We start from the raw sequence: 25,363 nt of genomic DNA, 5'->3' as shown, positions 1-25,363 counted from the left end.
GTAAATTACAGAAAATATTATTAATAAAGCTTTCAGTTGGTATTTCTTGACATCATGATTTGCTGGTACATTAAGGGTACTTAGTAGGGAGGTTGGAGTTGCCAACCTTGTTTATGATAAATCTTCCTTTCCCTGGTAATAGTGAATTGTATGCCCCAACATTGAATGGACACCCTTTGTGTTCCATGTTGTTCCACACATACCTGAGCCTTCAGTAGGGTTGCTAAAACCAGTATGCAAGGGGCTGTGTGAGAATCTTTTGTGCCCTGAATTAGGAAGTTTGGTAAGTAACTCTTAATAAAGGTTGTGAGTAACAGTAATTGCTGGCTTGGAATGCCATGGTCCTTATCAGTGATCCCCAACCAGTGGCTTGTGAGAAACATGTTGCTCACCAACCCCTTGGATGTTGCTCTTAGTGCCCTGAGTTCCTGACTTGGTGGCAAGTTTGGTTGAATAAAAACAAGATTTTCTACCAAATAAAGCCCCCTGTAAGCTGATAGTATGCATAGAGGCTGCCTAATAGCCAATCACAGCCCTTATTTGGCACCTCCATGAACTTTTATGGTGCTTGTGTTGCTCCCCAAGTCTTTTACATTTGACTGTGGCTCATGAGTAATAAAGGTTGGGGATCCCTGGTCTATATGCTGCCTTGACTCTGCCCATCATAACAGGAGAAGTTTCTGTGGTGGCCACCATGCCTGATGACTGACTGAAATGTCTGAGGATTAAATCGTATTCCTTCTATCTGTAAGGACTGAATTATAGCATTTTAACCATGTGTCAGAGTGGAGCAAAATGGTTCCAACCATGAGTCAGAGTTGACCAAAAAAGTTCCATCTGAATAGTCCAAACAATCTGTGAGTCCAGGAGAAAACTTGGGACTTATATAAAAAAAGGTTTCCGTTGCCCTTTTTAAGAACTACCTTGCAAGGGAAATCAGATATTGGCATATTTGCATCTTCAGGATGTTTTTTCTCTCCATGTATATCAGTTTTGGTTAATCTGTGTTTAATCATTTCACTGTTTCCTCCGGCAAAAGCTCAGCTGTGAGCAGTATTGTGCTTCTAAGAAGAGAAACTTCCAGAAGATGCTGTCGGCACTCCAGGTGATCAGGACGGTGATACTCATTGTAACATGGCCATGTGGGACCATCCTGAACTCATCCATTATAGCTGTCTATCTCAGCGACTGGAAGAAGGGAGTGAAACTTGGGGAGTGCGATCAGATCAGTCTCAGTATGGGGTGCACCAACCTGCTCTTGCAGTGCTTCATAACACTTGGAGTGGCCTTCATCTCATATGGAATGTACCTGCCATTTGCCGTACAAGTCTCTCTTGCTGTCGGTGCTGTGCTTTAGTTTTCCATTTTTCTCTCATTTTGGCTCACAGCCGGTCTCTCCGTCTGCTACTGCCTGAGACTGGCCAATCCGTTACCAAAATGCTTTCTTCAGTTAAAAAGGAGACTCTCTCGCATTGTTACCCCACTTCTTCTGTGGTCAGTGGCAATTTCATTTACTGTTACTTTTTCAAATATCATATTGTACACAGGAACTAACCAGAACCTAACAATCCTTTATCATAATAATAAGTCTAATGTAAATGATGATTACAGCATCCCTGCTATTACATTTGGTATCAGCCTGCCCTCCATTATTACCTCTATTTGTATTCTACTTTCCCTGATATCGCTTCTGAGGCACATCCGGAGAATGAAGCAGAACCCTCAGGTCAGGAGTCCTCAGCTGAAGAACCTTATAAGAGCTTGCAGGACAATGTTTCTACTCATGACTCTGAATTTTCTTTTTTTCCTGATCATTTTTAGTTTAATGGTACCGCTATATGATGTAGGAACTGTATGGAATATGGTGAGATCTTCGGGCATTGTGTTAATCCCATCAGGTCAAGCCGTTGTTCTGATCTTTGGAAATTCCAAGTTACTCGGTGCCTGGACAAAGACCTTGTTTCCTCAGTGATGGCATCATGAAGAAAAAAATATATTTATATTTGACAGAATAGTGTATAGAAGAGGCAAAATTATCTTACCCTACATTTATTGTGTTAAGGAACATTATACAGAGAAGTTATTTGTGGTCTAGCTTATATATGTTATTAGTTTTGTTTATTTATATGTCACTATTAGGGCCTTGGACTTGGCAACAAGTCCTGTCCCATCATGAAATAATGAAAAACCTGTTGATAAGACTCTGTTGTAGAAAATAAACATTATGTAACATGGCGCTCAAGTTAGTGTAAGATCTGTAAGAAGTAAGTGTGAAAGATGTTCCTTCAGTCCCACCCCCAACAAGAGTGTTTAGGAACTTTTGTTGGGGGTGTTTACTACATACTTATTTTATACTTTGATTTTTATATTTACAGTAATGTTTTTGCCGTTCTTGTTAGAACACACGACATAGGAACTACGTAAAACCGTCGCTCCTGCAGTGTCAGAATGGGACATCTTAGGCCTCCAGAGAACCCAAAATAAAGATCCCACCACCAGTTACATGAAACAAAATAAACAACCATAGAGTTTATAATAAGGGATAAATAATAGATATTAATACTTATGAATCCACAAATATGATCTTACGTAACAAAATATATTCCGACCTCCAATGGAGAACTGGTTACTTTGACTTCAGTTTGTAAATGTTATGTCTAAAGTTGTTGTGAAACAATGCTTACATAGTTACATAGGGTTGAAAAAAGACCAGAGTCCATCAAGTTCAACCCTTCCAAGTAAACCCAGCACACACACCCTATACTTACCAATCTATACACTCACATATATAAACTATATATACAAACATTAATACTCTGGTGCGTTGATTGTTTTTATGGGAAAAAAGAACCCCCCCTATCTGCCTATAATCCCCTCTAATGTACTTGTACAGAGTAATCATGTCCCCTCGCAAGCGCCTCTTTTCCAGAGAAAACAACCCCAACCTCGACAGTCTAACCTCATAGTTTAACCCTTCCATCCCCTTTACCAGTTTAGTTCCAGTCTCTACACTCTGTATTTCAACCTCGTTTATGATAAATATTCCTTTCCCTGGTCTTCAGTAGGGTTGCTAAAACCAGTATGCAAGGGGCTGTGAGAATCTTTTGTGCCCTGAATTATGAAGTTTGATAAGTAACTCTTAAAGGAAAAGGAAAGGTAAAAACTAAGTAAGCTTAATCAAAAAGGTCTATGTAAATACAGCCATAAACACTCACAGAAACACTGCACTGAGTTCTCTTTCAAAAGAAACTGGGTTTCTTTTTTCTTTGTTTTCCTGTGCCTGAGTCTGCCCAGCTCTCTCCTCTCTCCCCTCCCCTGCTCCCTCAAGAATACTAAGAACTCCCTTCTGAGCCAATCAGCAGGAAGCTTCTTTATAGTCTTTCAAACTGCACATGTACACCGGTCTTGGTCTTGGTGCAGGAGCGAGGCATTATGGGAAATTTCTTTACAGCGTTTTTTTTTTTTACTATGATGCTTCTGATAATCTGAATGGGAGAGATATGGGGAGACTTAGGGGCACTATTGAGAGAAGTGAAGGTAGACATGTTGCTCCCCAACCCCTTGGATGTTGCTCTCAGTGCCCCCAAACCAGGGAGTTATTTTTGAATTCCTGACTTGGGGGCAAGTTTTGGTTGAATAAAAACAAGATTTCCTACCAAACAAAGCCCCCTGTAAGCTAATAGTGTGCATAGAGGCTGCCTAATAGCCAATCACAGCCCTTATTTGGCACCTCCATGAACTTTTATGGTGCTTGTGTTGCTCTCCATGTCTATTTACATTTGACTGTGGTTCACGAGTAAGAAAGGTTGGGGATTCCTGGTCTATATGCTGCCTTGCCCATCATAACAGCAGAACTTTCTATGGTGGCCACCATGTGTGATGACTGACTGAAATGTCTGAGGATTAAGTATTATTCCCTCTATCTGTAAGGACTGATTTATAGCATTCTAGCCATGAGTCAAAGCGGAGCAAAGTGGTTCCAACCATGAGTCAAAGCTGAGCAAAACGGTTCCAACCATGTGTCAGTTGACCAAAAAAGTTCCATCTGAACATTATAGTCCGAACCATCTGTGAGTCCACATGAAACTCGGGACTTATAAAAAAAATGGTTTCCATATCCCTTTTAAAGAACTACCTTGCAAGGGAAATCAGATATTGGCATATTTGCATCTTCAGGATGTTTTTTCTCTCCATGTATATCAGTTTTGGGAGATCTGTGTTTAATCATTTCACTGCTTCCTCCGGCAAAAGCTCAGCTGTGAGCGGTATTGTGCTTCCAAGAAGAGAAACTTCCAGAAAATGATGTCCGTGGTCATGACGGTGATACTGATTGTAACATGGCCATGTGGGACCATCCTGAACTCATCCATTATAGCTGTCTATCTCAGCGACTGGAAGAAGGGAGTGAAACTTGGGGAGTGCGATCAGATCAGTCTCAGCTTGGGGTGCACCAACATTCTCTTGCAGTGCTTCACAACATTTGGAGTGGCATCCATATCATATGGACTATGCTTTCCGCTTATCGAAAAAGTCTGTTTAGTGGTCTTCACTGTGCTCTGGTTTCCTGTTTATCTCTCATTTTGGCTCACTGCCGGTCTCTCCATCTGCTACTGCCTGAGACTGGTCAATCTGTCACCTAAATTCTGCATTCCGTTAAAAAGGAGACTCTCTCATATTGTTCCCCCACTACTTGTGTGGTCAGTGGCAATTTCATCTATTATTACGGTTCCAATGAACTGGACTATAGCAACTGACCAGAATACAACAATGATGTATTATAATATTTCTGTTAATGTTGTTTACTTGATCCTTGAAACTGCATTTGGTATCAGCCTGCCCTCCATTATTACCTCTATTTGTATTTTCCTTTCCCTGATATCGCTCCTGAGGCACATCCGGAGGATGAAGCAGAACCCTCAGTTCGGGAGTCCTCAGCTGAAGAACCTTATAAGAGCTTGCAGGACAATGTTCCTACTCATGGCTCTGAATTTTCTTTTTTTCCTGATAATTTTCAGTTTAATGGTACCGCCATATAATGTAGGAACTGTATGGGATATGGTGAGATATTCGGGCATCATGTTAAACCCATCAGGTCAAGCCGTTGTTCTGATCTTTGGAAATTCCAAGTTACTCAGTGCCTGGACAAAGACCTTGTTTCGTCAGTGAAAGGAACATGAAAGAGAAAAAAAAATCGATATTAATTGTTATTTATGTTTGACAGAACAATGTACTAGAAGAAGTAAATGATCTTACCCTATATTTTTTGTGTTAAGGAACATTGTGTAGAAAAGTAATTGAGTTATTTGTATTCTGACAAATATATATTATCAGTTATGTATTAATTAACAGGTCCTTGTACTCTGGGGACAGGACCCCTGCTGAGTAAAGGTCCCCATAAATGGGCCGATTGAAGCTACCGATATGGGTCCCCTGGACCTGGCTTGAAATTGGGCAGATATCGATCAGCCAGGTTAGAAAATTCAGTCGGATCGGGGACCGAATCAACGAGCCGATGCCCCATTGTACCCTACTGTGCAAAATAGCATGGCATTCATAGACAAATCTTTTGTGTTGGTACTGTTTGCACGTAATGTAATGTAATGATTACCTGATACTCATACACTGACTCTCTTGCATTGTTGGACTGGGACATCTAGAACTTCCAGAGAACCTGAAGTAAAGGACCAGTTACAAAATAAATAGCCCCAGAAGCCCTTACACAACAGATCCCTATAGGCCCACACTATAATCTAATCCTTGGTCCTGGGTCCAATTTTGGCCCCCCATATTAGTGGCCGAATTGGAAAACAAATCTGTTTGTTTAATTATTTTGCATCCAGGTTCGGATTGGGGGTTGCAGGGCCCCACACCCCCCCAAGGGACCCCCGCAATCTGCCCAACCCTCTCCTCCGAGGACGTGTACTTTATTCTTACATTAGGCACCTCTAGAGAGGGGGATCGGGGGCGGGGATTGGGTCTGGGCCGGCGGACTCCACCGCAGCTGGGGACCACCAGGTATTTCCAGTCCCCCACTGGGCCCAATCTGATCCTGTTGTCGACCAAGTGGTTTAGGTATGAGATCTGTTATCCAGAATGCTCGGGACCTGGGGTTTCCAGATAAGGGATCTTTCTGTAATTCGGATGTCCATATCTTAACTCTACTAAAAATCATATAAACATTAAATCCAATAGGATTGTTTTGCCCCCAATAAGGGGTAATTATATCTTAGTTGGGATCAAGTACACGTACTGTTTTATTATTACAGAGAAAAAGGAATCATTTAACCATGAAATAAACCCAATAGGGCTGTTCTGCCCCAATAAGGGGTAATTATATCTTAGTTGGGATCAAGTACAGGTACTGTTTTATTATTACAGAGAAAAGGGAATCATTTAACCATTAAATAAACCCAATAGGGCTGTTCTGCCCCCAATAAGGGGTAATTATATCTTAGTTGGGATCAAGTACAGGTACTGTTTTATTATTACAGAGAAAAGGGAATCATTTAACCATGAAATAAACCCAATAGGGCTGTTCTGCCCCCAATAAGGGGTAATTATATCTTAGTTGGGATCAAGTACAGGTACTGTTTTATTATTACAGAGAAAAGGGAATCATTTAACCATGAAATAAACCCAATAGGGCTGTTCTGCCCCCAATAAGGGGTAATTATATCTTAGTTGGGATCAAGTACAGGTACTGTTTTATTATTACAGAGAAAAGGGAATCATTTAACCATGAAATAAACCCAATAGGGCTGTTCTGCCCCCAATAAGGGGTAATTATATCTTAGTTGGGATCAAGTACAGGTACTGTTTTATTATTACAGAGAAAAGGGAATCATTTCTAAAAATTAGAATGATTTGCTTATAATGGAGTCTATGGGAGATGGTCTTTCTGTAATTCAGAACTTTCTGGATAACGGGTTTCCGGATAAGGGATCCCATACCTGTACACTTAAAAGAATTGTAATCGTCCAATAATGAATCTACGATTTTCATGGGCTTATATAATAAATGCCACCAAGTTTGCCCAGGAGCAGTAACCCATAGCAAACCAAACACTTAGAGGCATCTACTGGTCCTGTTTAAAAAGCAATGTATTAGTGGTTGCTCATGGGGTCCTGCTTTTTATTATATATGGATTAAACTGCTAACATAAAAAACAACAGTGCTACTTTCGATTTAGACCAATTCATCAGCTTATCTGCCCGTGTATGGGTCCCTCGACGGGCCTACCTGACATGTGGTCTAAAATTGGCCAGATCCCAATTGGGCAGGTTTGATTGTCCATTGGATCAGGGACTGCATTGGATCGTTGATTCTGTCCAACGGCACTTATGCCCACCAGTTTAATTCTATCCCTTGGCTCTAGGGCCAAACAATCGAATTAGCTGGACATCACCCACCTTAAGGGTTCATATTGGGAGGAGATCCACTCATTTGGCGACCTCGCCAAACGAGCAGATCTTATGTATACGGCCACCTTTAGAAGAAGAAAGCAAGTAATTCGAAAACTATAACACATGAATAATGAAGACCAATAAAAAATGCACAGGTTTCTGAGATGCCATGCAATGGGAATCGGAATAAATCACTAATCAGTCTTATATTGTGACTTATATTTATACTTTATATATATATATATATATAGTACATTGTGAGTGGGTCCCTGAGCTCAGGTAATGGAAGCTGCACAGAGCATGTGCATTGAATCAGCAGAAAAGTAGTGGAAGGCTACTGGGGGGATCTTTGGCTATTTGTACCATGTGTTAGTTTAATAAACTTTTTGTGATTTACCCAAGATGGCTCCCTTAAGCTGAAGGTCTGGGGCATGAGCACCTGGGCCCACCTATACTACAGGTGAGATCCTGACTAATTATTTTACTTATGAGCATATGTCCTTCTTGGATCTTTGGGGGCAGGTTAAAAAACTAAGGGGCAAATTTACTACTTTTTCTTTTTCACAAATCATCATTTTTTGCGTTAAAATTATATAACTTATTAAACAAAAAACTCACACAAAAGATAAAAAAACATTGCCATCTAAAAGGTCTCAGTGTCATGTAGAAGTGAATGGCAGCTGTCCTTTTTTCAGTTGCTTCATGGTATTAGGTTTCGGGTTTTTTAGATGCTTTCATTCGTACGAACATTATTAACGAAACGATTTTTCGCGGATTTCGAGTTTTTTCATAGCTTTTTTCTTTTGTGTTTTTTTTAAAAAAAAGTTTGTTTAATAAATCACCTGGCATTTGTGGCTTTAGAGAAAATGAGTTTTTTTGTGGTTTCAAAAACCAGTATTGGTTTTCAAAGACCAATAAAATGACCGCTAAAATTTGTAGCCTAGACAGCCAACTTGGATTACTTTTGTTTTTTGGACTGTCTAGTGTGGTTCCAGCCATCTGTGAAGACTAGGGGGCTGATTTACGAATCCACGAATTCGAATCCCGAATGGGAAAAAATCGGATTGGAAACGTACATTTTGTGACTTTTTCGAATTTTTTGCGTTTTTTTTTGTCGCCGTCGTGACTTTTTCGTGAATTGTTGTGACTTTTTCGTAGCCATTAAGACTTGCGCGAATTGTCGCGACTTTTTCATATTGAGCGCTAGTAAACGGCGGGCAAACCTTTCCGATTTTTTCGCGGCGGCTACGAAAAAGTCGCGACAATTCGCACAAGTCGTAATGGCTATGAAAAAGTCACGACAATTTACGGAAAAGTCGCGACGGCGACGAAAAAATTGCAAAATACCGATCATTACAAAAAAAACGTATTCGGACGCTTTTGATCCGTTCGCGGATTAGTAAATCGGCCCATAGGGATGCGCCGAATCCAGGACTCGGTTTGGGATTTCATCAAGATTCAGCCTTTTTCAGAAGAAGTTGGCCAAATTCATGCCTCTGGCAGAACCAAATCCGAATCCTTAATATAATGGGACATTTTGTCACATTAACACGGAAGTTAAAAAATGTTCAACTTTAATCCGTGATCGGCTTTGGTTTGGTAATCGGCTGAATCTTTATACAAAGAATTTCGGGGTTAAACCAAATCCAAAAATAGTGGATTTGGCACATCCCTAGTGAAGACAGAATCCAGTGAAAAGTAAATATTTACTACAAAAGAAAAACAGAATCAACTTCAGCTTGCCTTTAGTTAAAACGAAAGCCAAGTTCATCGGACTCCTACTGAGCACGAGTATCAATTGTCATTTTATAAACTAAAGAAATCAGATATTGCAGAATTTGCATGGCCAGGTGTGTTTGATCTTTCCATCTATATCAGTTTTGGGCGATCCGCGTTTAATCATTTCATTGCCTCCTCCAGGAAAGCTTAGCTGGGAGCAGTATCGGTCTGTTGAGAAAAAAGTATCCAGAAGATGCTGTCGGCACTCCAGGTGATCTGGACGGTGATGCTCATTGTAACATGGCCATGTGGGACCATCCTGAACTCATCCATTATAGCTGTCTATCTCAGCGACTGGAAGAAGGGAGTGAAACTTGGGGAGTGCGATCAGATCAGTCTCAGTATGGGGTGCACCAACCTGCTCTTGCAGTGCTTCATAACGCTTGGAGTGGCCTTCCTCTCATATGGACTCCACCTGCCGTTTGCCTTAAAAGTTTCACTTGCTGTTGGCAACATTTACTGGTTTTCTGTTTATCTCTCATTTTGGCTCACTGCTGTTCTCTCCACCTGCTACTGCCTGAGACTGGTCAATCTGTCATCTACATTGTTTATTCATTTAAAAAGGAGACTCTCTGTCGTTGTTACCCCACTCCTTCTGTGGTCAGTGGCAATTTCATCTATTATTTCAGTTCCACTGAATTGGGCATCAGCCATAGTAACTGACCAGAATACAACAATGATGCATTATAATATTTCTGTTAATGTTGTTTACTTGATCCTTGAAACTGCATTTGGTATCTGCCTGCCCTCCATTGTTACCTCTATTTGTATTGTACTTTCCCTGATATCGCTCCTGAGGCACATCCGGAGAATGAAGCAGAACACTCAGTTCGGGAGTCCTAAGCTGAAGAACCTTATAAGAGCTTGCAGGACAATGTTCCTACTCATGGCTCTGAATTTTCTTTTTTTCCTGATAATTTTTAGTTCAATGGTACCGCCATATAGTGGGGACACAATATGGCAAACTGTGATGTTTTCATGCGTCATGTTAAACCCCTCAGGTCAAGCCGTTGTTCTGATCTTTGGAAATTCCAAGTTACTCAGTGCCTGGTCTATAACCTTAGTTCCTCAGGGATAGTATCATGAAAGAAAAGAAATCTATATTGTTATATAATTTTCCTTCCAGAAAACAATGTTATAGAAAAACAACTACAGAGCTTATAAGCCATAAACAAGTGATGTTTTCATTACATTTTATCATGATAGTACATCAACCATCAAGAAACATGTTTATATGATAGAATACTGACACAATGCAGTGTTTTTGATGTAACAATTTCAACCTTGTTCATAGTTTATGAGAAAGAAAAACTAAAAATAAAACTGGCAAAAAAAAAACCCAGGTTGGTTCATTTATTAACCATTTGATACATCCAGAGAATGAAGCAGAACCCTCAGTCTGAGTACTTTCAGCTGAAGAACCTTAGAAGAGCTCGCAGCTCAATGTTCCTACTCATGGCTCTGAATTATCTTTTCTCCCTGATAATTTTCAGTTTAATGGTACCATTATATAATGTAGGAACTGTATGGAATATTGTGAAATATTCAGGCATCATGTTAAATCCCTTAGGCCAAGCCTTGGTTCTGATCTTTGGCAAATCCAAGATACTCCTCAAGTCCTTGTATCGTAAGTGATACTCGTGGCATTGTGTAAATCATGTAAAGTAAATGATCTTACCCTACATTTATTGTGATAAGGAACATTATGTAGAATAGTAATAAAGTTATTTGTAGTCTCACAAATATGTTATCAGTTGTTTTATAATGTACCTATCACTAACAGGTCCTTGTACTCTGGGGACTGGCCACTTGCTGAGTAAGGACCATTGGTGGCTGTAACTGCCATCCTTCCAGTGGCCAAGTAAGGGAAGTGAATCTACAAGTGCTGTACTGCAAGTGCCGAAAGTGCTTTTCTGGAATGCCATCTGAAAAACCTTTTCCCAAGAGTCCATTTTGATGTCCCACCAACCATGTGAGCGTCATGGGCAACAGGGAGTTTATAACAAGTTGAGTTGAGGATCAAGGGTTCCCAATTGCACAAAATAATGCTGCGTTCATAAAGGAGATCTTTTGTGTTGGTGTTGTTTGCAGTTGATATAAAGTTGTGTGACATTTGAACACTTTAATGACATCTACTAACACATGGTAATATTTCACTTTATTGAGACCCATCACCTTGTAGCCATTGCTTTAAGAACTTTTTTTGGTGTCGCTCTTGGTGTTGTTGGACTGGGACATGTAAGGCTCCCAGAGAACCTGAAGTAAAGGATTCACAACCAGTCACAAAATCCCAAAAGCCTTTACACAACAAATCCCTTTAGACCCACAGTATAATCTGATCTTTGGCCTGGGTCCAAAAACTGGATCAGTCAATTCTGCCCCCACGCATTTGTGGCAAAAGTGGGAAAAGTGTTCATTTGATTGCCGTGCCAAACAAGTGGGTCTATAGATGTGTGGCCAGTTATGAAATAAAATGCGCTAAGTTTACCCAGGAGCAGTAACCCATAGCAACCAATCAGCAGGAAGCTTATGTCTTATTGGTTGCTATGGGTTACTCCTCATAGCAGTAACCCATACGACTTCTCCGCTCACTCTTCTTCGCTGCTCCCTAGCATTATCTCTGTTAGTCTCTGAATATGACCGACAGGGGGAGCTCTTGTTTCAAATCATTATACCAGCAGTTTATAAACCGTTATAACCAGAAATAAATAATTCTGGGTATTCTGCCTTGAATACTTTATTTGTGATAGTAATTATTATTTTATGAATTGCTTTTAGTATCTACTAGTTGCTTGCACCAAAATGGGCATGAACATAGGCAAAGGGGAGATAAGGTACAACCAGATCTGTTTTGAGTATGAAGGAATGGACCCCTTAGTGTGAAAAAAACTTGATTGCCACAGCATCACATTTTTTTTCTTTCATTTTTAAAAAAATTGCCTCCAAAAAATATAAAAAAATAACAAAATAATCCATTGTTTTCTATAAAAGCTGGGCAGGTTTTAACTTTCAAAATCTTCTCGATGAATAAATCTCGTAATTTTGAGGTTAAAAAACTAAGGGGTAGATTTACTAAAGATCAGGATCTTTACTTTTTTCACAAATCATATTTTTTTGTGTTAAAATTGTGGATTTTACTATTTACTCTTAACCACGACAAATGGGGAATTTATTCAACAAAAAGCTCGCACAAAAGATGAAAAACGTTGCCATCTAAAAGCTGTCGATGCCATGTGGAAGTCAATGGCAGCTGTCCTTTTTTCAATTGGACGATCTTTCTTTGCCTCGTGGTATTAGAGGTTTCAGGTTTTTTAGATGCTTTCATTCGTACCAACATTATTGCCAAAATGATTTTTTGTGGATTTCGAGTTTTTTCAAAGCTTTTTTTTTTTTGTGGTTTCAAAAACATATAAGACCAGTAAAATAACCACTAAAATGCGTGGCCTAGAGAGCCAACTTGTATTGCTTTTGTTTTTTGGTTCCTAGAGGACACTGTACTGTCTTGTGTGGTTCCAGCCATCTGTGTAGACTAGGGATGCACCGAATCCAGGATTCGGTCAAAATTAAGCATTTTTCAGAAGGATTTGGGCAAATCCATGCCTCTGGCCGAACCAAATCCATAATCTTTAATATAATGGGACTTTTTGTCACATAAACACGGAAGTTAACATTTTTTCAACTTTAATCCTTGATTATATCAATTTACATATGCAAATTCAGATTCGGTGTGGTATTTGGCTTCAGGTTTCAGCTGAATCCCAAAATAGTGGATTCGGCACATCCCTAGTGAAGACAGAATCCAGTGAAAAGTAAATATTCACTACGAAAGAAAAATAGAATCAACTTCAGCCTTCAGTTAAAACGAAAGCCAAGTTCATTAGACTCCTACTGAGCACGAGTATCAATTGTCAATTTATAAACTAACTTGCCGGAAATCAGATATTGCAGAATTTGCATGGCCAGGTGTGTTTGATCTTTCCATCTATATCAGTTTTGGGTGATCCGTGTTTAATCATTTCATTGCCTCCTCCAGGAAAGCTCAGCTGGGAGCAGTATCGGTCTGTTGAGAAAAAAGTATCCAGAAGATGCTGTCGGCACTCCAGGTGATCAGGGCGGTGATGCTCATTGTAACATGGCCATGTGGGACCATACTGAACTCATCCATTATAGCTGTCTATCTCAGCGACTGGAAGAAGGGAGTGAAACTTGGGGAGTGTGATCAGATCAGTCTCAGTATGGGGTGCACCAACCTGCTCTTGCAGTGCTTCGTAACGCTTGGAGTGGCCTTCCTCTCATATGGACTCCACCTGCCGTTTGCAGTACAAGTCTCATTTACCGTTGGCCACATTTACTTGTTTTTTGTTTTTCTCTCATTTTGGCTCACAGCCAGTCTCTCCACCTGCTACTGCCTGAGACTGGTCAATCCGTTACCTAAATGCTTTATTCAGTTAAAAAGGAGACTCTCTCGCATTGTTACCCCACTCCTTGTGTGGTCAGTGGCAATTTCATCTATTACTACGGTTCCAATGAACTGGACATTAGCCATAGCAACTGACCAGAATATAACAACGATGTCTTATAATATTTCTGTTAATGTTGTTCACTTGATTTTTGAAACTGCATTTGGCATCGGCCTGCCCTCCATTATTACCTCTATTTGTATTCTACTTTCCCTGATATCGCTCCTGAGGCACATCCGGAGAATGAAGCAGAACCCTCAGTTCGGGAGTCCTCAGCTGAAGAACCTTATAAGAGCTTGCAGGACAATGTTCCTACTCATGGCTCTGAATTTGCTCTTTTTCCTGGTAATTTTGAGTTCAGCGCTACCCCCATATAGTGGGAATACTTTATGGCAAACTGTGATTTATTCATGCGTCATGTTAACCCCCTCAGGTCAAGCCGTTGTTCTGATCTTTGGAAATTCCAAGGTACTCAGTGCCTGGTCAAAAACCTTAGTTCCTCAGGGATAGCATCATGAAAGAAAAGAAATCTATATAATTTATCTTCGAAAAATCAATGTTATAGAAGAAGTAAACCTGTCTTGTCTTACAGTACGTATATTTTTAATTTATTGTGTTAAGGAACATTATGCAGAAAAATAGTAAAGTTGTTGTTCTTCTAACTACTATATGTTTTCAGTTCTGTTCATATATCACTAGCAGGTATTCTGGTTAGTGGACACCTACTAGAGCTAGTTGTAAATAATGAGTGCTGTGAAGTGTAATATGTCCCATAATGAAATAACCTCTTGATAAGTGTCAGTTGTGGAAACAGCGAGTGAGTGAAACTGTCACGTGACATTGACTCTCTTGTTGAATAGAACCCAAAATAAAGGGCCCACAACCAGTCAGAAGGTACAAAATAAACATCTACAGAGCTTATAAGTGATAAACAAGTGATGTTTTTATTAGGTTTCATCATGAAAGCACACCATCCATTAAAAACATTTATATATGATATAATATTGACATAATGCAATGTTTTTGAGAGTCCTCAGCTGAAGAACCTTAGAAGAGTTTGCAGGACAATGTTCCTACTCATGGCTCTGAATTTTCTTTTTTTCCTGATAATTTTTTAGTTTAATGGTACCATCATATAATATAGGAACTGTATGGGATATTGTGAACTATTCAGCCATCATGTTAAATCCTTCAGGTTCTGATCATTGGCAATTCCAAGATACTCTTGCCTGGACAAAGTCCTTGTTTCGTAAGTGGTACTCGTGGCATTGTCTAAATTGTGCAAAGTAAATGATCTTACCCTACATTTATTGTGTTAAGGAACATTATGTAGAATAGTAATAAAGTTATTTGCAGTCTCACAAATATGTTATCAGTTCTTTTTTAATGCACCTATCACTCACAGGTCCTTGTACCCTGAGGACTGGCCACCTGCTGAGTTAGGACTATCGGTGGCTGTAACTTAATCCATTGTGAAGTCCCACCAACCATGTGAGAGTCATGGGTAACAGGGAGTTTATAACAAGTTGAGTTGAGGATCAAGGGTTCCCAATTGCACAAAGTAATGTTGCGTTCATAAAGGAGATCTTTTGTGTTGATGTTGTTTGCACTTGATATAAAGTTGTGTGGCATTTGAACACTTTAATGACATCTACTAACACATGGTAATATTTCACTGTATTGAGACCCATCACCTTGTAGCCATTGCTTTAAGAACTTTGTTGGTGTCGCTCTTGGTGTTGTTGGACTGGGACACCTAAGGCTCCCAGAGAACCTCAAGTAAAGGATTCACAAGCAGTCACAAAATCCCAAAAGCCTGCACACTACAAATCCCTTTAGACCCACAGTATAATCTGATCTTTGGCTGTGGGTCCAAAAACCTCTATTAGCCAATTCTGTCCCCACGCATTTGTGGCAAAAGTGGGCAAAGTGTTCATTTGATTGCCGTGCCAAACAAGTGGGTCTATAGATGTATGGCCAGTTATGAAATAAAATGCACTAAGTTTACCCAGGAGCAGTAACCCATAGCAGCCAATCAGCAGGAAGCTTATGTCTTATTGGTTGCTATGGGTTACACCTTATAGCAGTAACTCATACTACTTCTCTGCTCACTCTTCTTCTCTGCTCCCTAGCATTATTCTTTAAGCAGAGAAACATCATGAGTCCTTTTCTCAAGATTATCATTTTGAGCCGACAGTAGGCAGTTGCTGAATATGACCGACAGGTGGAGCTCTTGTTTCAGATTCATTATATCAGCAGTTTAAAAGCCGCAATAACAAGAAGAAAAAATAATTCTGCCTGGAATACTTTATTTGTGTTAGTAGTCATTATCTTAAAAATTGCTTTTAGTATCTACTAGTTGCTTGCACCAAAATGAGCATGAACTATGGCAAAGGGGAGGTAGGCATCTCTACTGGAGGTGTAATTTTCTTTGCTTTAAACTTTGATACACCCACTCAGGCTCAGTAGTCTGTACACTACACGGGCTCTGGCTTCATATTAAAATAAAGGAACAGTTTGTTTAAGGGACAACCAGATCTGGTTTGAGGATGAAGGATAGAGGTCAAAGCAGGGAACATGATGACAATAGACAGACATGGACATTTTCCTGCAGGTGGCTATTTGCCAGAGTATTGGGCACTTAGCAGAGTGGAGACAAGTTCGACTCTTACAGAACAACATTCCCTATCTTAGTTATATTTATAAAATGCATTCCAGTATGGTTGTAACCATGTGTGAGGACTGGCCGGTATGGTGCCAACCATTTATGAGGACTGATCAAGAAGGTCCATCAATGAGCAACAGCCATCTCTGACAATAAAACAATATACATTTAACTATCTATAAAGACCATCTATAAAGAAATCATGTGTAAAATAAAACATTTCTTCAAAACAAACCAAAAACTAAAGAAAATGAAACGTGGAGACCTTCTACTCTCCTATTCATTGGTCTTCTGTTGAATAGAAGCGTCTGTTACCCTTTAAAAAACTACGTTGCCAGCCAGGTAAATCAGATATTACATAATTTGCATCTTCAGGTGTATATTTATCACCACGTTTATCTGTTTTGTGTTTAATCATTTCACTGCCTCCTCTTGCAACGCTCAGCTGTGAGCAGTATTGATCTTCCAAGAGAAGAAACTTCCAGAAGATGCTGTCGGCACTCCAGCTGATCAGGACGGTGATGCTCATTGTAACATGGCCATGTGGGACCATCCTGAACTCATCCATTATAGCTGTCTATCTCAGCGACTGGAAGAAGGGAGTGAAACTTGGGGAGTGCGATCAGATCAGTCTCAGTATGGGGTGCACCAACCTGCTCTTGCAGTGCTTCGTAACGCTTGGAGTGGCCTTCCTCTCATATGGACTCCACCTGCCGTTTGCCTCAAAAGTCTCTCTAGCTGTCGGTGCTGTGCTCTGGTTTATTGTTTTTCTCTCATTTTGGCTCACAGCCGGTCTCTCCGTCTGCTACTGTCTGAGACTGGTCAATCCGTTACCTAAATACTTTATTCAGTTAAAAAGGAGACTCTCTAGCATCATTACCCCACTTCTTCTGTGGTCAGTGGCCTTTTTATTTATTCTTACTGTTCCAATTAACTGCATGGAAGGCATAGCAACAGACCACAATACAACAACAAATTATAATATTTCCAATACTGTTGCTGTTTACATGATCTTTGATGGTATACTTGGCATTGGCTTTCCCACCCTTATTACCTCTATTTGTATTGTACTTTCCCTGATATCGCTCCTGAGGCACATCCGGAGGATGAAGCAGAACACTCAGTTTGGGAGTCCTCAGCTGAAGAACCTTATAGGAGCTTGCAGGACAATGTTCCTACTCATGGCTCTGAATTTTATTTTCTTCCTGGTAATTCTGCGTATGATACTATCCCCATATAATCCGGAAACTATATGGCAAACTGTGGTGTTTTCATGCGTCATGTTAACCCCCTCAGGCCAAGCCATTGTTCTGATCTTTGGAAATTCCAAGTTACTCAGTGCCTGGTCTAAACCCGTAGCTCCTCAGGGATAGCATCATGAAAGAAAATAAATTTATATTGTTACTGTATATCATTTACCTTCAAGAAAACAATGTTATAGGAAAAGTAAAACTGTCTTGCCTTATAATACGTACATTTTGCATTTATTGTGTAAAGGAACATTATGCAGAAAAATAGTAGTCATTGGTCTTCTAACTACTATATGTTATCGGTTCTGTTTATATATGACTAGCAGGTATTCTGGTTAGTTGACATCTGCTAGAGCTACTGCCCACAACCAGTCAGAAGGTACAAGATACTACTACAGAGCATAAACAAGTGATGTTTTCATTATATTTTATCATGATAGTACATCAACCTTCAAGAAACATGTTTATATGATAGAATACTGACATAATGCAGTGTTTTTGATGTAACAATTTTGACCTTATTCATAGTTTATGATAAAGAAAAACTAAAAACCCAGGTTGGTTCACTTATTAACCATTTGGCACATCCAGAGAATGAAGCAGAACCCTCAGGCTGGGAGTCTTCAGCTGAAGAACCTTATAAGAGCTTGCAGAACAATGTTCCTACTCATGGCTCTGAATTATCTTCTCTCCCTGATAATTTTCAGTTTAGTGGTACCTTCATATAATGTAGGAACTGCATGGAATATTGTGAGATATTCAGGCATCATGTTAAACCCCTCAGGTCAAGCCATGGTTCTGATCTTTGTCAATTCCAAGATACTCATTGACTGGACAAAGACCTCGTTTTATGATCCTCATGGCATTATGTAAATCGTGTAAAGTAAATGATCTTACCCTACATTTATTGTGTTAAGGAACATTATGTAGAATAGTAATATGACCGACCGGTGGAGCTCTTGTTTCAGATCATTATATCAGCAGTTTTTAAACCGTTATAACCAGAAAAAAGTAATTCTGGGTATTCTGCCTTGAATTCTTTATTTGTGATAGTAATCATTTATTTATCAATTGATTTAAGTATCTACTAGATGCTTGCACCACAATGGGCATGAACTTAGGCAAAGGGGAGATAAGGGACAACCAGATCTGGTTTGCTTTAAACTTTGGTACACCCAATCAATGCTCAGTAGTCTGTACACTACACTGGCTCTGCTTTACATTAAAATAAAGGAACAGTTTGTTTTAGGGACAACCAGATCTGGTTTGAGGATGAAGGATAGAGGTTAAAGCAGGGCAACATGCTGACAATAGACAGACATGGACATTTTCCTGTAGGTGGCTATTTGAGTATTGGGCATTTATCAGAGCGGAGACAAGTTCTACTCTTAAAGAACAGCGCCCCCTATCTTAGTTGTATTTATAAAATGTGTTCCAGTATGGTTGTAACCATGTGTGAGGACTGGCCGGTATGGTGCCAACCATTTATGAGGACTGATCAAGAAGGTTCTGTCCATCAGTGAGCAATAGCCAATGTTGATCCAACCATCTCTGACCAATATGCTTTTAGCCATCTATAAAGACATCATGTGTTAAATTATACATTGCTTTAAAACAAACCAAAAACTATGGAAAATGAAAAGTGGAGACCTTCTACTCTCCTATTCATTGGTCTTTTGTTGAATAGAGGCATCTGTTACCCTTTAAAGAATTACATTGCCAGCCAGGTAAATCAGATACTAAATAATTTGCATCTTCGGGTGTATATTTATCTCCATGTTTATCTGTTGTGGGTGATCTGTGTTTAATCATTTCACTGCCTCCTCTTCCAACGCTCAGCAGTGAGCAGTATTGTGTTTCCGAGAAAAGAAACTTCCAGAAGATGCTGTCAGCACTCCAGCTGATCAGGGCGGTGATGCTCATTGTAACCTGGCCATGTGGGACCATCCTGAACTCATCCATTATAGCTGTCTATCTCAGCGACTGGAAGAAGGGAGTGAAACTTGGGGAGTGCGATCAGATCTCTGTCAGTATGGGGTGCACCAACCTGCTCTTGCAGTGCTTCGTAACGCTTGGAGTGGCCTTCATCTCATATGGACTCCACCTGCCGTTTGCCTCAAAAGTCTCTCTTGCTGTCGGTGCTGTGCTCTGGTTTTCTGTTTTTCTCTCATTTTGGCTCACAGCCGGTCTCTCCGTCTGCTACTGCCTGAGACTGGTCAATCCGTTACCTAAATGCTTTATTCATTTAAAAAGGAGACTCTCTCGCATTGTTACCCCACTTCTTCTGTGGTCAGTGGCAATTTCATTTATTATTACCGTTCCAATAAACGCCATAGTAGGCATGGCAACTGACCAGAATATAACAACAAATGATCATTATATTATTTCCAGTGTTATTTTTATGATCCTTGATGGTGCATTTGGCATTGGCTTTCCCACCCTTATTACCTCTATTTGCATTCTACTTTCCCTGATATCGCTCCTGAGGCACATCCGGAGAATGAAGCAGAACCCTCAGTTCGGGAACACCCAGCAGAAGACCCTTATAGGAGCTTGCAGGACCATGATCCTACTCATGGCTCTGAATTCTATTTTATTCCTGGTAATTTTGCGTTCAATGCTACCCCCATATAATGTGGAAACTATATGGCAAACTGTGATGTTTTCATGCGTCATGTTAAACCCCTCAGGTCAAGCCGTTGTTCTGATCTTTGGAAATTCCAAGTTACTCAGTGCCTGGACGAAAACCTTAGTTCCCCAGGGATAGCATCATGAAAGAAAAGAAATCTATATTGTTATATCATTTTCTTTCCAGAAAACAATGTTATAGGAACTGTATGGGATATTGTGAGATATTCAGGCATCATGTTAAATCCCTTAGGTCAAGCCATGGTTCTGATCTTTGGCAAATCCAAGATACTCATTGCCTGGACAAAGTCCTTGTTTTGAAAGTGATACTCGTGGAATTGTATAAATCATGTGAAGTAAATGATCTTACCCTACATTTATTGTGTTAAGGAACATTATGTAGAATAGTAATAAAGTTATTTGTAGTCTCACAAATATGTTATCAGTTCTTTTTTAATGTGCCTATCACTAACAGGTCCTTGTACTCTGGGGACTGGCCATCTGCTGAGTTAGGATCATCGGTGGCTGTAACTGAGTCCATTGTTCCAGTGGCCAAGTAAGGGAAGTGAATCTACAAGGGCTGTACTGCAAGTGCCGAAAGTGCTTTTCTGGAATGCCATCTGAAAAACCTATTCCAAAGAGTCCATTTTGAAGTCCCACCAACCATGTGAGCGTCATAGGTAACAGGGAGTTTATAACAAGTTGAGTTGAGGATCAAGGGTTCCCAATTGCACAAAATAATGTTGCGTTCATAAAGGAGATCTTTTGCGTTGGTGTTGTTTGCACTTTATATAAAGTTGTGTGGCATTTAAACACTTTAATGACACCTACTAGCACATGGTAATATTTCACTTTATTGAGACCCATCTCCTTGTAGCCATTGCTTTAAGAACTTTGTTGGTGTCGCTCTTGGTGTTGTTGGACTGGGACATCTAAGGCTCCCAGAGAACCTGAAGTAAAGGATTCACAACCAGTCACAAAAAGTCTATAGATGTATGGCCAGTTATTAAATAAAACACGCTAAGTTTACCCAGGAGCAGTAACCCATAGCAACCAATCAGCAGGAAGCTTTAACTGTTAAAAATCTAATGTCTTACTGGTTGCTATGGGTTACTCTTCATAACAGTAACCCATACGACTTCTCTGCTCACTCTTCTTCTCTGCTCCCTAGCATAATTCTCTAAGCAGAGCAACATCATGAGTCCTTTTCTCAAGATAATCATTTTGAGCCAACAGTAGGCAGTTGCTGAATATCACCGACAGGGGGAGCTCTTGTTTCAAATCATTATACCAGCAGTTTATAAACCGTTATAACCAGAAAAAAATAATTCTGGGTATTCTGCCTTGAATACTTTATTTGTGATAGTAATCATTATTTTATCAATTGATTTAAGTATCTACTAGATGCTTGCACCAGAATGGGCATTTATCAGAGTGGAGACAAGTTCTACTATCTTAGTTATATTTATAAAATGTGTTCCAGTATGGTTGTAACCATGTGTGAGGACTGGCCGGTATGGTGCCAACCATTTATGAGCACTGATCAAGAAGGTTCTGTCCATCAGTGAGCAATAGCCAATGTTGTTCCAACCATCTCTGACAATTAACCAGTATGCTTCTAGCCATCTATAAAGACCATCTATAAAGACATCATGTGTTAAATGATACATTTCTTTAAAACAAACCAAAAACTATAGAAAATGAAAAGTGGAGACCTTCTACTCTCCTATTCATTGGTCTTCTGTTGAATAGAGGCGTTTGTTACCCTTTAAAGAACTACGTTGCCAGCCAGGTAAATCAGATACTAAATAATTTGCATCTTCAGGTGTATATTTATCTCCATGTTTATCTGTTTTGTGTTTAATCATTTCACTGCCTCCTCTTGCAACGCTCAGCTGTGAGCAGTCTTGAACTTCCAAGAGAAGAAACTTCCAGAAGATGCTGTCGGCACTCCTGCTGATCAGGACGGTGATGCTCATTGTAACATGGCCATGTGGGACCATCCTGAACTCATCCATTATAGCTGTCTATCTCAGCGACTGGAAGAAGGGAGTGAAACTTGGGGAGTGCGATCAGATCTCTGTCAGTATGGGGTGCACCAACCTGCTCTTGCAGTGCTTCATAACGCTTGGTGTGGCCTTCCTCTCATATGGACTCCACCTGCCGTTTGCCGGACAAGTCTCTGCTGCTATCGGTGCTGTGTTCTGGTTTTCCATTTATCTCTCATTTTGGCTCACAGCCGGTCTCTCCGTCTGCTACTGCCTGAGACTGGTCAATCCGTTACCTAAATACTTTATTCAGTTAAAAAGGAGACTCTCTCGCATTGTTACCCCACTTCTTCTGTGGTCAGTGGCAATTTCATTTATTATGAGCGTTCCAATGTACGGCATAGTAGGCATGGCAACTGACCAGAATACAACAACAAATTATTATTCTATGATTTCCAATGTTATTGATGTTTACAAAATCTTTGGTGGTGCATTTGGCATCGGCTTGCCCACCCTTATTACCTCTGTTTGCATTCTACTTTCCCTGATATCGCTCCTGAGGCACATCCGTAGAATGAAGCAGAAACCTCAGTTCGGGAGTCCTCAGCTGAAGAACCTTATAGGAGCTTGCAGGACAATGTTCCTACTCATGGCTCTGAATTCTTTTTCCTTCCTAATAATTTTCAGTTCAGTACTATCTCCATTTAATGTGGAAACTATATGGGAGACTGTGGTTTTTTCATGTTTCATGTTAAACCCTTCATGTGAAGCCATTGTTCTGATCTCTGGAAATTCCAAGTTGCTCAGGACCTGGTTAAAATCCTTAGCTCCTCAGAGATAGCATCATGAAAAAAAGTATTTCTATTGCTATTGTTATATTATATGTTCAACAAAACTATGTAACAGGAGAAACAGTCTTAATTTAATGTGTTATGGAATATTATGCATAGAAATAATAAAGTTATTTGTTGCCTAACTAATATAAATGATCACGTTTGTTGGCTGTAACTATCCTTCCCGTGCCCGAGCCATCTGCTAAATGAATATTATATGTGCGGTAATGTGTCCCATTCTGAAATAATCTGAGGAACCTGTTGATAAGAGTCAGTTACACAGTTACATAGGGTTGAAAAAAGACCAGAGTCCATCAAGTTCAACCCTTCCAAGTAAACCCAGCACACACAACCTATACTTACCTATCTATACTATCACATACAAAAACTATATATACAACCACTGAAGAAGTGAACCGGTCTGTAGTTGGGAATCTATTATCCTGGCTTCTACATTAAAACCCAGTGGGTGAGCTTTAGCCTATAGGATAAACCCATGTTTTCTTGGGGCCCTTTAGGACTAGTTCCCAGAATTCCCTGTGTTTATTTGTATATGTATGAGGCGATCTCCTTAACCCTTTTGATTCATCTGTGGATTCAAACCCCTGGCTCTACCTAAGCCGATCAGAAAACTCTGCCCTACATTGATGAGCCCCAAGAAGGGCAAAATGGGTCTGTAGTTGGGAATCTGATCAGCTATTATCCTGGCTTCAGTGGGTGAGATTTAGCCCATACCCATATGAATGGGATTTTTTGGAGCCTTTTGGGTTTTATTCCCAGAATTCCTTGTGTTTATTTGCATATGTAGGAGGCAGTCTCCTCAACCCTTTATATGTGAGATGGGACCAATTGACCCCCAGAGAACCCAATGTAAGGGGCCTACAGCCAGAAGTAAGAAAGTAAACAACTGCAACACTTATAATGGGATAACCTAGCAATGTTTATATCTGCAGATCCTTAAAAATGATATATAATAAAATATGGCAGCCTAGCCCAATAGTGATTTGGTGATTTCATACGGTTAGTTTTACATTAATATCAATATAAGGTTGCCATGAACCAGTGCTGTGTATAATTAACACTTATAGATCTAGCAATTACACTCATTCACCAGTAGGATATTCCACATTATCTACTACAGGGATCCCCAACCTTTTATACCCATGAGCCACATTTAAGTGGAAAAACGTTGGGGAGCAACACAACCATGAAAAAGGTTCCTGGAGGTGATAGTAAGAGCTATAATTGGCTACTAAATAGCCCCTATGTGGACTGGCAGCCTACAGAAGGCTCTGTTTGACATTATACTTGGTTTTTATGCAGCCAAAGCTTGCCTCCTTACCAAAAATTAAAAAATGAGTACCTACTTTGAGGCCATGGGGAGCAACATCCAAAGGCTTGAGGAGTAACATGTTGCTCACGAGCCACTGGTTGGGGATCACTGATCTACTATATAGGAGCAATTGTCCATTTCTACACATGATTGACCTGCTGTGATTTATAGCCATAAATACCCACACATTTAGACATCTTTCCGGCTTATTTTGTTAACTAAACTAATTAGTTTTGTTAACTAATTTTATATGGTTTCATCATTACAGTACGTTATATGACCAGTGTAGATGGGTAAATTTAACGTTCTAGAAGAAAAATCTAAAAAAAAAACCCAAAACAACCTAATCTATTTTTTTATTGTTTCCAAAATAACAAAAATTGAAAAGTAGTTTGGAAAAGAAACAAGTTATATTCTATTACAGGTCACGCTATCTGGGTATCTACACTTTACATGCAATAAGGAAATCATATTTTGAGCTACAGTCCTTCTATTGTTTTGTAGGTTTTTCTTTATTAAATACGGAGGGCAATATATGAAATACCAAATTTGAGTTGGGATTCAAAGAAAAAAAAAATGTAATTAAACTTGATTCGATTTTTCAATGGTCATGAACAATTGCCCCATTTTGATTCGCCGACAAATTCGCGAAACGACAGCAAAATTCACGGAACGGCAAAAAAATTAGTGAAACGGGTTTGTTGGGTGATGTTTTTGTTGCCCGCATCTTTTTTTTTTTCACCGTGGTTATTTTTACATGACCATGCCCTTTGCTGACACGGCCGCGCCCATTTTGAAGTGACCGCATCTATTCTGACGTGACCGCAACTTTTTTTTTTGACGCGTGACAAATTTTTCGGTGGCGAATTTTCCCGGAAGTTTCACAAAACAATTGGCGAGATGCGGAAATTTGCTGCGGATCTATGCCAAGCGAAAAAATCCGCTTATCACTAGTCATGAATCTCAAAAATGGGAGGTTGAAAACCTCAAATGAAGAATAAAATTCACTTTTTTGCCATGATTT

At 39.8% G+C, this 25,363-nt stretch overlaps 7 protein-coding genes across 7 annotated transcripts; all 7 read left to right on the top strand.

Moving 5' to 3' along the window:
- Positions 1 to 1,087: 1,087 nt before the first annotated feature.
- Positions 1,088 to 1,972, top strand: LOC101731479 (taste receptor type 2 member 40). Its single transcript, XM_004918147.2, is given in 1 exon segment — positions 1,088 to 1,972. A coding segment is annotated over 1 exon segment (885 nt).
- Positions 1,973 to 4,299: 2,327 nt separating this feature from the next.
- t2r20 (bitter taste receptor 20) lies at positions 4,300 to 5,166 on the top strand. Its single transcript, XM_031892842.1, has one exon. The coding sequence runs from the start codon at positions 4,300 to 4,302 to the stop codon at positions 5,164 to 5,166; it is 867 nt and encodes a 288-aa protein (XP_031748702.1).
- Positions 5,167 to 9,375: 4,209 nt separating this feature from the next.
- Positions 9,376 to 10,260, top strand: LOC108648843 (taste receptor type 2 member 40). The gene has a single exon (XM_018097351.2). It carries the CDS (start codon positions 9,376 to 9,378, stop codon positions 10,258 to 10,260), a length of 885 nt encoding a protein of 294 aa, XP_017952840.2.
- A 3,007-nt stretch (positions 10,261 to 13,267) lies between these two features.
- Positions 13,268 to 14,152, top strand: t2r21 (bitter taste receptor 21). The gene is given in 1 exon segment (NM_001172009.1): positions 13,268 to 14,152. A coding segment is annotated over 1 exon segment (885 nt).
- A 2,643-nt stretch (positions 14,153 to 16,795) lies between these two features.
- On the top strand, positions 16,796 to 17,680 carry t2r48 (bitter taste receptor 48). Its single transcript, NM_001172031.1, has one exon. The coding sequence runs from the start codon at positions 16,796 to 16,798 to the stop codon at positions 17,678 to 17,680; it is 885 nt and encodes a 294-aa protein (NP_001165502.1).
- Positions 17,681 to 19,439: 1,759 nt separating this feature from the next.
- On the top strand, positions 19,440 to 20,324 carry t2r49 (bitter taste receptor 49). The gene is given in 1 exon segment (NM_001172032.1): positions 19,440 to 20,324. A coding segment is annotated over 1 exon segment (885 nt).
- A 1,799-nt stretch (positions 20,325 to 22,123) lies between these two features.
- t2r26 (bitter taste receptor 26) lies at positions 22,124 to 23,014 on the top strand. Its single transcript, NM_001172014.1, is given in 1 exon segment — positions 22,124 to 23,014. A coding segment is annotated over 1 exon segment (891 nt).
- The last annotated feature ends 2,349 nt before the right edge of the window (positions 23,015 to 25,363 follow it).

Source organism: Xenopus tropicalis, chromosome 9 (genome assembly GCF_000004195.4).
Source record: "Xenopus tropicalis strain Nigerian chromosome 9, UCB_Xtro_10.0, whole genome shotgun sequence".
Classification (NCBI taxonomy): Eukaryota; Metazoa; Chordata; class Amphibia; order Anura; family Pipidae; genus Xenopus; species Xenopus tropicalis.
The sequence above is the reverse complement of the archived record's forward strand: the minus strand, read 5'-3'. Positions and strand labels throughout refer to the sequence as shown.